This window comes from Monodelphis domestica, chromosome 2 (genome assembly GCF_027887165.1).
Source record: "Monodelphis domestica isolate mMonDom1 chromosome 2, mMonDom1.pri, whole genome shotgun sequence".
In the NCBI taxonomy this organism is placed as follows: Eukaryota; Metazoa; Chordata; class Mammalia; order Didelphimorphia; family Didelphidae; genus Monodelphis; species Monodelphis domestica.
Window position 1 is genome coordinate 27,900,641 of NC_077228.1, and position 12,116 is coordinate 27,912,756.

Sequence of the window (12,116 nt, forward strand, 5' to 3'; positions counted from 1 at the left end):
TATTTGGAGCATATTTACTCCCCCACTAGAATATGAGCTCCTTGAGAGCAAGGCCTATCTCTCTTTATTTGTATTCCCAAGCCATAATATCCTGGCATATATAAAGTGCTTAGTAAATGCTTTTTGACTGAGGTATGATTCAGGCCATTAAAACATTTTTTTAAAATGCCATTCTCTGAGGCTTAGACCAGGAAAGGACCCTATAGTCACGGTGCTATGTAGTAAAATTAACCTCCTCTCTATTTCTCCCTCCAGGCCTTTCCTTATTGGGAAATGCTACTCCATTCTTAGTTTCCTACTAAATCCTTCTTCCAAATCTCAGCCCAGAGTCCTCAGTTCTCCAAATGCCTATCCTGGCTGGGCAGGGGTACCCTATCCCCTTTGCCCTCTCCAAGTTGCATGACTGCTCACAGGACTTAGATGAAATGGGAGGTACCATCTGCCTTGCCTTGATGTCCTTCAGGCCCCAGCACCATCATCTAACCAGATGATTCAATGAAAGGAGCCTTTAACCTTTCCCTTTGCTCTCCTCTGCTCCCTTAGGTCTTCTGGGCCTTTCAACTTGCCCTCCAATTGGACTTTGTTTTATGTGTTGTCTCCCCAGATTAGAATGTGAGTTCCTAAAGGGCTAGGACTCTCTTGCTTCTATTTTTGGTATTCCCAGTCATTAGTACAGTGCTTAAGAAATTTTTTTTTCTGCAACTATTGGCTCAGTGGACTGAAAGTGAGGCTTAGAGATGGGAGGTCCTGGGTTCAAATGTGGTCTGAGATATTTCCTAGCTATGTGACCCTGGGCAAGTCACTTGACGTCTTTACTGCTTTTCTGTCTTGGAATCAATACACAATATTGATTCGAAGACAGAAGGTAAGGATTTTGATTTTTTTTTTCATTCATTTATTCAGGAAGCACATACACACACATATCTTGCATTTTTCTTGTATTTGTATATTTCTATGGCTTTTTATGGCTACAACAATCCTTTGATTGCAAGAAATTTTTTTGCAAATATTGCTCCTATTTTTTATGGAGGAAAAAACCAAAGCAGAGAATTCAATTCCTGTGCCCCGGATTACATAGCTGCTAAATGTCAGAGCCAAGATTTGAACCAGGATCTCCCCTGTGTGATTACTACCTTCTCCTTCTTAGTAGGAGATGGGAGTTTTAAATTAAGGCTTTTGACCGCAGTTCACAAATATTGTATTGAACTGTGTGATCGTGGGCAAGTGACTTAACTCACAGCAAATGGAACTTGCATTATGTCCTTCCTTCAAGAGTTCTGAGGAAAGTACTTCCAGGGCCCTCTCTCCACTGGTATAGACAGCAATTCCTCCCTCCCTCCAAAGAGGATCTACCTATCCAGCTAGCCTGAAGGTCTCAGAGTAATTCATTTGTTATACCAAATCGCAATCAGATGGTCTTCCATGTTCCATGTTCTCTCTTCTCTGTCCTTCTCTGCCTCCCTGACACCTCCTTTTCCAGTTAAATATGCCCTCAATTATGTTTTATGCACAGATTAAAATTAGTATAACTACCATCAAATGGATAGATTGATTCACCTTCATTTGGAGAATGGAGCATCCTAGAGTTGAATCAAATGCAGTCAGAATATCAATTCTGCCCTTATTCCTGACTCTTTTCCTTTAGGATTGAAACTGAAAATCATACAATGCATGTTATTGTACCTTTCCCCTAGGATGACAACCATTTATGACATGTCTGGAAATGACTTTCTCTATCACAACATATTGGAAAGTGGACTGTTAGCAAAGAATTCTTTCTTTCTTTCTCGAGGGAAAGTGACCATTTGAAATTTGTGATAAATGTGGTTAAAAGGAAGACTTAGATAACCTGTCAGAGCTTGATATGCTCCTTGTCACCTGTTGTATTCCTCCTTAACTCTGAAAATTAAGCTGAGATACTGCTTCCACTTCTCCATCCTCTCCACCCAGAACTTCCAACAGCAATTGACTCAAGGCCTCTCTGCTGCCTTTAGTATGGCCCACCACACTTCATGGTATTTTGTTTGTCTTTCCTCTTCCCAAAATGGTAATTCTGATCATAGTAGGTGTTGATTGAATTGATATAATGAAATAAATTGTAGAACTAGACTGATTTATAAAAGCTTGACATCTCAAATTGATTTTAAATTGATTTCTGAAAGCACCAAGCCATTCTGACTTTTTGTCATTATTGTCATCATCATTGGTATCCTGTTCAGTCAGTTCATTCCATTCTTTGTTCAGTGGATGGTATGATACAAGTCCAACTGGTGTGAAAGCAGCATGTTCTCATTTTCTCCTGGTCCCTAGAAAATGGACTTCTAGTTGACTCTGATTTTTTTTCTTTAAAAATTCACAAAATGATCAGAGTAGGGTCAAGGAAGGCTTCAAATATTTTAGTTGGATGGAGGAGGAAAAGTAGGTTATAGTCTTCTAGTTTTGCTAGACATGTCTCCCTTAGGCATGGTTGAGGGAAATTTAGTCTAGAAACTTATGCCCCTTGCACAGGTTTTAGCCCAGAATAGTTCTGGTACTTTTTATGGAGCCCCTGAAATGTCTGGACATGACCAATGGATTTGTAGGGCCTTGAGTTACAGAATGCTTTGAGGCCTGTTTCTCAGCTGCTTTATTCAGGGCATTTCCAAAATTGAAAGAACTGTGGACATTTCCTTACCCTGGAAAATCAAAAGGAAATGAGAACATGATGTTTGTCTTTTAGTGATCTAAAGGATCATCACATTGAAGAAGGATTAGCCTTGTTCTGTTTGGCCCCAGAGGGCAGAATCAGAAATATTCCAGTAGTTTATGGTAAAGAAAATTAATTAATTCATGCCTCAAGCCATCCCAAAGTGGAATGGGCTGTACCAGAAGATACTGAGTTCTTTCCCATCTCTAGTCCTCTTGCTTAAGCTAAATGAAAATTTGATGGGTTTTGTGATAGAAGATAGAAGGCACAGCCTGGACTTGATGCCTGCTGCATGCAGAGCATTGGGAAGATTCCTAGTTTAAATAATACATTGGCCCCTGCCCTCACTGAGATCCAAGTCTACATAGAGGAGTATGATGCATGGACAAATACCATATAATAACATGCATTAGAGAGGGGTGAACAAAGTGCTTTGTGAGGGCCTAGAATAAAAGGCCATGAAGTAGAAGTTTAACATATTAGACTGTGGATTAGCCTCAAAGTCAAGAAAACCTTGATTTCAGGCCCCATTTTATACTTATTAACTGTATGACTCTGGGAAAAGTCATGCTTCCTGAGCTTCAAGGTTCATCTAGAAGTTGGGAATAAAGTTCCTCTTGTACCTGGTTTCACAAAATTTTTTCATAGAAATATCAAACTTCATTCGCTATAAATGAGCAATGATTGCCATTGCTAAATATACCAAATACCAGGATGATGAGCTTCCATTGTAAACACTGATAATGTAGACACCCGCTCCCCATTACCCCCCACCCCACTCTCATGCTAGAAGATTGCTAACAGCTACCATTGTCCTTTTACCAGAGGGTGACTTCTGCCATCATAGGCCTTTGGGGAAAATTAGCCAAAGGTTCCAGAATAAGGAACAGATTCCCAGCAAGAAATGTACTGGCTTTAAGAGTGAAAAGGGCCAATTCTGTTATGAATTTGGATCTCCAATGAATCTGAGCACATGGCATTTTAATGCCGTTTGTCTTTCCAAATAGACTTACCTTCTAGCTCATGTGACAATAGGACTTTGCTCATCAGCCAGAACATACATTTCAGAGCAGTTGTTACCTAAAATATTATCATAAGGCATAAGAAAACACACGATTTAAGTTGCCTTTCATGAACATAATTAAGAATTAATAAGCCAGTACCAGTGGCCAGCCCTCAGAATTTCCACTGTTTTGCCTTTTGTGACCCGTGTTATTAAAAGTCCATTATTTTTACAGACTTTATTAAATTGGATCTTATTAAAGCATTCTGTATTTGCATTTGGTCTTTCATAATTCATTATTATTATGACATTTACTTTTTACCATCAGATCTGAAAACATATCATAAGCTACCCTTTTCTCTTGAAAGAAATGCTAATTTCAAACAGTCCTCTAATGGAGGAGAGAAGCTTTATCAGTTTTTTCATTTATTCCTGATCGTGGTAAGAATACTAATGCTAGTCTTCACTATGCTAATATCTCAGAGCTTTTTTTGGTCAAAAGCTTAGAATTATTGTTTTTATCCCAGTACTAAGTATGAAGTGAGAAGGCCACTGCTTCCAGAGAAAACACCTTTCAGACACTGAGTGCTTGAATTTGAAGGAGGAGGACATGCTAGCATGAGATTTCTGGGCCAAAGCCAATGCTTAAAATAAGAGACATTTGATACCATCATTAGGTTTTTTTACACTAATTAACTAAGAAAAGTAAAAATTCTTGGGCAAATACAGAGGCCAGGAAGTTGATGAGTATGGGATGGACGCAGACAATCCATTTCTATCTGTGTGTTGGGCCCTGCCTTGTGCCCACATGTCCCCCACAGAATGGTATAGATGACCTCAGTGCTGAGGAAGATCCCCTGAGTCATCCTCCTCTTGTTTCCTCTCTCCTGGTAGGTTTCTGACGATGTGCACAAAACACTTTGGTAGCGTGGTGGCTCAGACCATTCGAACTCAAAAGACAGATCAGTTTCCACTTTTCCTCATCATCATGGGAAAGCGCTCATCGAATGAAGTGTTAAATGTAATACAAGGTAAGACACTTTCCCCCAGTGCAGGGCCATGTTCTTGGGACTGTAATGCCATTGGTACCAGAGCTTTCATGGGACCTTGGAGAAGATACGGGATTTAAAGTCAGGGGATCTTGATTTAATTCTCAGCTCTGCTGCTATATGTGTGTCCCTGCACAAATTACTAGACTTCAATTTCCTCCTCTATAAGAAGGGAATCTTAAACCATATGATCAGAAAGATATGTTTCAGCACCAAGTCATAGTATTCTATATAAGAAGCCCAGCAGCAATCACTGGGGTAGACACAGCTAATCTAGTTGTTTAGGTCAGGGGGAAAACATCTGTATTGTAAGTGGGCATAGTCACTGAAGTCTAGCTTCAAGACTCAGCTCAAGTATTACTTTCTACCTGATGTCTCTCTTGGTGTTCCAAGATGCCAGGTCTCTTCCTTCCTAAATTAACTTGTATTGACAGAGAGAAGATGAGCCAACAGAGACTTGAGTAGGGCAGTCAGACCCAGCTGGAGCAGTGACACAAAATCCCAGAGAGAAGAGAGTGCCCAAGAGAAGGAAGCCAGTTATGACCTCAGCTACAGAGAGATCAGAGAAGATAATGTATTGGGCTTGTGCTATGTGCTCTGGATACAAAGATGGAAACATATATTGCTTACCTGCAAGAAGTTGGCAATCTAGAGTAAAGTACTGGATTAAAATCAAAGATCTAGGTTTAGTTCTCAGCTCTGCTGTTACCTACTTCATAAGTTGTAAGGGGGGGGGGGGGTGCTAGGTAGCTTAGTAGATAGAGTATCAGGCCTAGAGACAGGAAGTCATGGATTCATATTTCTTCCTAGCTGGGTCACCCTAAGCAAGTCGCTTAACCCCTATTGCCTAACCCTTAAAACTCTCTTGCCTTGGAAGACAAGAGATAAAAAAAAAAGTTATGAGAAGACTTGAAAAGGAAGAAGTTGTGATGGGTTTTGATGGTTGGGATGGACTTCAATGAAATGCAGAGAGGATTTTCTATTTGCTACTGGAGGTAATTGGGAGGCATCATAGTAGGGGGATGGCCTGGTCAGATGTGTGCTTTAGAAAAATCAACTTTTGAAGTTGAGTAGAGAGTGAATTGGAGTAGAGAGAATTAAGGCAGGATACAATTGAATCAGGCTAGTCAAGTCAGGCAAGTGATGAAGGCCTAAACCAAAGTGGTGGATATGTAAGTGGATTCTATCTATGAAGATAGAAATGAAGATTTGATAGTGGATTAGATATGTGAGTTGAGTGAGAATGAGGAGTCAAGGAAGTCACTAAGATTGCAGGCTTAGGTGATTTGGGAAGATGATGGCCTCCTTACAGTAAAAGAGACATATGGAAGAGAACAGAGGCTGAACAGAGAGTTCATAAATTCTGTTTTGGACAAATTGAGTTTGAAAGTGTTTCATAAGACCTTGCCAAACCTAATAGAGTTTCACAAAACTATATTAATTTCAGCAATTTTTGTTGTTATTAGAGGACCTAGAGCCAAATTCCCTATTAGATGGATAGCTTTGGATGAATTACCAGCCTTCTATGGATGGGCTTTGATTCCTTGGCCTAGAGATCCTCAAATCTGATAGGATCTTGTGGTTCTCTGGGCTTGGGATATATTTCAGATCAGTGGTTTCACTGCAAGAGCTTGAGTGATCCAGGAACTGACTTAGTTCATCTTTCTCAGACCATCTCACCATTTCTTAGCCATTAATCCCTCCTTGCTTTGAGACACTGAATTGCTCCCATTAGCCAGTGGAAAACTAAGGTCCAGAAATCTTAGCAGACTTTCCCATAGCTTACCAACTTGTCTCCATCCAAGTGAAGGGTAATAACCATTATGGTTTCAGCAGGATCTGCTTAGATAACCTTGGTTTCATCTCATTCACTTAGGCTGGCAAGTCAATAAGGCCAAGGTATCAGGATGGGTCAGGTTGTTTCCCTTATATCTTGAACCCTAGCTCATCATGACTGTGGACCCTCTTAGAAGAATGAAGCCTTTGCTTACTGTAACTGTAGTCATTTTATTCTAGAATGGAGAACTGGAAGGACCTTAGAAGCCATCAAATTCAACATCTCATCTTATGGATACTGAAACCAAGGCTCAGCACTGTTTAGTGATTTGTCCAAACATGCAAGGCTGGGATGGAGTTTCTTGCCCTCTACCAGGGCTTTATCCCTTATTCTATATCTTCATTCCAGAGACATCTGTTAGGCAAGATTCCTGTTGCCATAAGTTCTTGCTGCTTACCAGTCTATTCTTAGTCATTTCAATAATAGAAAAGCAGGTACTCCCCTTCGTCCTTCAGTAGTCTCAAGCATGAGTTCCTCTCCTTGCCCTCCTCTATTGCAGTAAGTCTCTGCAGGTGCCTAGGATGCACTGGGCAATCCAACAGCATGGCAGAATGGCTCCAGCAATATAAAACATTATCAAGGACAGCCCGGACTGGAACAGAAATATCTAGTGCAACATTCTCAGCAAGTAGTCAGCCAGTCGACAGTAAAGACTTGGATTGTTAGCAAATGCTTCCTTCCATTTAGCCTACCCTGGTTTGTCTGCCACTTCTCCCCATTCCTCTTGGTTCTGCCCTCTGGAGCCAAGCCAAAAAATTTCATCCTACCTCCCCCATCCTGAAAACTAGTTTCCAAGGGGCTTCAAAGAAGTGGTCTCTATTCTGAGATGAATAATACTTATTGAGTCTGATAAAATACAAGAACTTGGTTTATAGCAGCCTAGAATTATGTCAGAGAATAAAATTACTCTAAAGTTAAGCTTAAATTCAAAAAGATTATCTTCCAAAATTAAAAGAAGCCATAGAGGCTTGTTTTTGTTTTTGTTTTTTAATTATCCCTTTGAGAAATGTTACTGGTTTGTACCATGTAGTGCTGAGTTTGGACCCTGGTAAACTAGGCTTCCTCACAAACTTAGGAGATGACTTTACTTTTGTGTGACACTATATTCTCCTCTGTAAATAAGATGGACAGCTGGGCTTGCCTGGCAGAAACAGTGCTGGGTGTGGCATCAGGCTCTTGACTTTGGAAGCCTGGGTGATTCATTCACTTCCTCTGGACAATAGGATCATAGAGCTTGAGCTGATGGCCTTATCAACTATGGAGCCCAAGCCCCTCATTGTACAGATGAGGAAACTAAGGTTAAAAGAGGAAAAGGAATCAACAAGTCACTGTCAGAAACTTGAATTTAGATCCTCTTGATTCCAAAGCAACTCTCCATCCACTGCACCAAAAAACTAGGCATTTTGGAAGGGTTGTAGTCTGCATCAATGGATAGAATTCTCCCACCAACAGAAGTGTAGATCCTGAAGTGATCTTGTTGAAGGAGATTAGATTGGCTAATGCCTAATAAAATCCCTTCCCACTCTTCCAGGTTCTGAAACCTCTCCCACCTCCAACAGCCTGTGAGCCTATAATAGTCATAGAAACAAAAACATATCCAAAATAATGGCAGTATGTTCATTAACTTCTTTAAATAACTGACTGCTTTGGTGGCCTGGGGAAAACAAGTCTGGGTCTAGTATAGAACTGTAGTGGACAGAATGTCACTGACCATCACATATAAATTCTTGAATTTCAGCTGTTGATGTTGCCCATCATGACTTCTAGTTGAACATGTCAAACTTCTTAGTGAAAAGACAAATTAAAATATTTTAATGAGATATTAAGCATTCTAATCTGTAATTTTTCCCCACACTAGTTATTCCTTCCTGATTAATTCAAGAATTGCTTTCCATTTTTTAATAACTTTAATAATGTGAAGTTCGGCAATCTTCCTGTGTTGCTAGGTAACACAACGGTGGACGAGCTCATGATGAGGCTGATGGCTGCAGTGGAGATCTTCATGGCCCAGCAGCAGGAAGACATCAAGGATGAGGTAAGGTCAAATGTCACAGCAAGTCTAGATGCTTCTCATGAAGATTAACTTGTGGCCTGATGGACAAATAGTGATAGTGGGTGCTCAGGTCAGCAGTGCTCCCCATGTCAATACCAGCAGAGAGGGAGATTCATGGAGCCCCTCTATTCGGCAGTGTGTGAAGAAAATGACCCTGAAAGCTTGTTCAGTGAGATTACTCCAAGCAGCTAGATCCCTTTCAACACACTGCTAATTTTCATCATGCATTTGTCCATCCTTTCTTTCCCTTTGCAGAAATAGAGATGTTGTGATAAATTTTTTTTAGATATGGACACATTTTTTAAATCCTCCAAAATGCCTTGGAGTAGGGGCACTCTATAAGCGTTTGTTGGGTGAATTAGTGGATCCCCTGAATTCTAAGGCCATTTATCTCACAGGGGTATTCAAATGTCCTCAATAGCAACTGAGTATCCTTTAGGGACAGTCCTGAAAAACGACTCTAGTTATAGCATTTTTGTCATCAATGTTATTATTTACAATATTTTTAACAGCTCACATTAATGATTTACAAAAAAGTGCATTTAAATATGTGATCTCATTTTATCATCACCACTATAATGGGAAGCACCAAAAATTGAGGTGGTAGATCTTCCAGAACTTTCACAGATCAAGAAACTCAGACTTATAAAGGTTCAGTTAATCAGAAGTCATACAATATGTAAATAATAGAGCTAGAGGCCTTGAACCAGGTCTCCTAACTTCCAGCCCAGTGAATTTCCCCCTATATAGTACTGCCTTACCAGTAGGAATGTTACTAACATTTTATAGACAGTCATAAAAACTTGCAGCTTAACCTTTAAAATTGCCATGGAAATGAGGTCAGATATTCCATCTGGAGAAGAAAAGGCTTAGAGAGGGAGTGATCTCTGATTTCTGAAAGCCTCAGAGGGCCTTTCCACCTCTGACATTCTTCATATCTATGATAGGAAATTTTCACATCTAAAAAAATCAGTGTTTATGATGGCACATTAGAGAGCCCTGAAAAATGCTTAGTGTGTGATGAGATTCCCATATAAAGCACCAAATAGAAAAATGAGACCCAGGGTTTCATTGGTGTGGGGAACTCCCAGGTAAGGAAACTCTCTGCCAATTTACCCACTTTGCAATTGATAGTTTTAGTTGCTTAACAACCCAGAAAAGTTCAATGACTTGAGCAAATTCATACACCCAAGATATGGTGAAGGTGGGACCTGAATTTGCATCTTCCTGACTGTGAGGCCAACTCTGTATTTCTTACTGACTCTTGGGCTATGGGAAGTGTTTGATAAATAATTTTGTGAATCTTGATCAATCCAGTTGAATGTGGTTTATGGCAATTTATGGAAAGAAGATAAGTAGCAAATGTTTATGAAGCACCTACTATGTGCCAAATGCTGTGCAAAGGGACTTTATAGAAAGAATCTCATTTGAACCTCTCTGTAGGTGAGGAGGGTGGGTGATGCTATTATGATCCTTATTGAACAAATGAGGAAACTGAGGCTCAAAGGTACACAGCTAAGAGAGTGCCTTAGGGCAGATTTAAATTTAGATCTTCCTGATCCTAAACACAGTACTCAATCTACTGGGTTACCAGCTAAGAAAATTGAACAAAAAAATAACACTGCTACCACCATGCTTATGTGGCACTTGCAGCATCACTATGCAAAGTGCTTTCCTGCTGGCACCATTTGGCTGCAGAGGAACACAAGACTGACAAGGTCATTCATACCCCTAACCAGAACAACGAGGAAACAAATTGCAAACAGCCCAAGGTGCTGTGTGGAGCTCTGCAGACAGAAAGCACGGTGTTCATCTGAGGCCTGGCTTTCTGTAAAGTGGCTTAACTTCATAATGGAAACAAGTCAGTGTTTCCATCACACAGTGATGGAGGCAGTCAGGCACATAGTAGAAAGATGTTTATCTGTTACTCTGTCAACTGACAGTGACATTTTAAAGTAATGAAGTACTGTTCTTAGTTAGGAATTTGTAATAATAGGTGTGTTGCCTTCCTAGATTACCTTTATCCTGGTCTAGAGACATTGATTGACAGTAATGCACAAAACTCGCTCCTCAGCCACGTCGATTGGGTGTCTCGTTAGTGCCAGATTTACTGATTATGTTGTATGTGAATATGAATGCACATTATTTGCATGGGGATTTCCCAGTTCACTCTTTCTTCGTAATTTGTGTTCCCCAGAACTCATTGGTAAAGAAATTGACTCTAATTCCTTTAATGCTGAACACAAATTTTAATATGAGGGTTATGGGAAAAATCCAAGGCCCAATATAATTGAATTTTTGATTGCATTTTGGCTTCAAGATGTTAGGATTTCTATTTGCTTTGAATGTGTCTTCTGGAAAGTTATCATGCAGGTCACAAGTGAGAGACCTAAAAGAAGCTTTTAAGTTTGGAGAATTCTTTTGTATGTCAGTTATGCATCTTTAACACCTACTATTTGCCAGGCACTGTGCTAAGCAAGAATACTCTCTAGATCTTTAAACTCAAAGATGAGCTGAATAGAAGACAAGAAGGAAAAGACATCCACTGGCAGATGTGAATTTCTTTAGATCATTTTTAAAAGGAAATTATAATAAGGCTTTAAGTTAAGCTTATGATTCAGGTATGACTAGGAAATGATTATAAAAGGAAGACTTCTTGGGGCTCAGTTTCCTTAAAATTAACTTGAATAATATATTATAACCTTAATCCAGAGTGTCATATTGAGGCCATTGCTCCCATACACTTAGCAGTGCAGCTCCACCTATGTGAGAAGGACCTGCACAAGGTCCCATGGCTCCTAGGACTACCTGTGGTTCTTCCAGATTTCCCAGTGCTACTGATATGAGAGTGATGTACTCTGAAGAAGAGGAGTAAATGATATCATTGGGGCATTGTATGACTGAGAAGATGGCATGGTCATGTGACAAAAACATGGGATAACTGGTACCCTCATGGTGTTGGAAACAAAACAAGGCCTCCAACCTGTTGGTGGAAGCTTTGCGGGGAGGATTCTGGATGAAAGGATGGACAGGCATTTGTAGATTGTGATCGGCATTGTTGGAAGGAGCTCCCAAATCTCTGAGAACATAAATCCCTTTGAATATGGGTAACTGGGGCTGAGACGTCAAGTAATTTATCCATGGCCAGTTATCTATGCCACCATCCAAGACAATATTTGAACCCAAGTCCCCAGCAAGCCTCTATAATCTATTACCATTCATTTGACAGATGTCTTCAGTATTTAATGTATGGGAGGACCCTGTGCTTGGCACTATAGAAAATACCAGTGTTAAGAAGATGTGATACCTACACTGAAAGAGTTTGGGATCCAGCAGGGGAGTTAAGGAATGGGCACAAATAAGTTTTATATCAGGCTGGATGTCATGCATGCAAGGTTGTGATGCAAACAAAATTTTTCAACCCCGCTGCTCCTGATGAAGACAAATCCTATGGTCTGGATGAATTAAACCTCTGGTCTTGACAGAAA

The 12,116-nt window shown here is 40.1% G+C and overlaps 1 protein-coding gene across 5 annotated transcripts in view; it reads left to right on the forward strand.

Annotated features, from left to right (window-relative positions):
* Positions 1-12,116, forward strand: part of FAF1 (Fas associated factor 1) — a 438,628-nt gene that overhangs the window by 351,347 nt on the left and 75,165 nt on the right. For all 5 annotated transcript variants that reach the window (XM_056815169.1, XM_007480191.3, XM_016429780.2 and 2 more), the window contains 2 exons: positions 4,584-4,720; positions 8,522-8,610. In XM_056815169.1, coding sequence (XP_056671147.1) covers positions 4,584-4,720; positions 8,522-8,610 — 226 coding nt within the window. The remainder of the gene's footprint in view (positions 1-4,583; positions 4,721-8,521; positions 8,611-12,116) is intronic.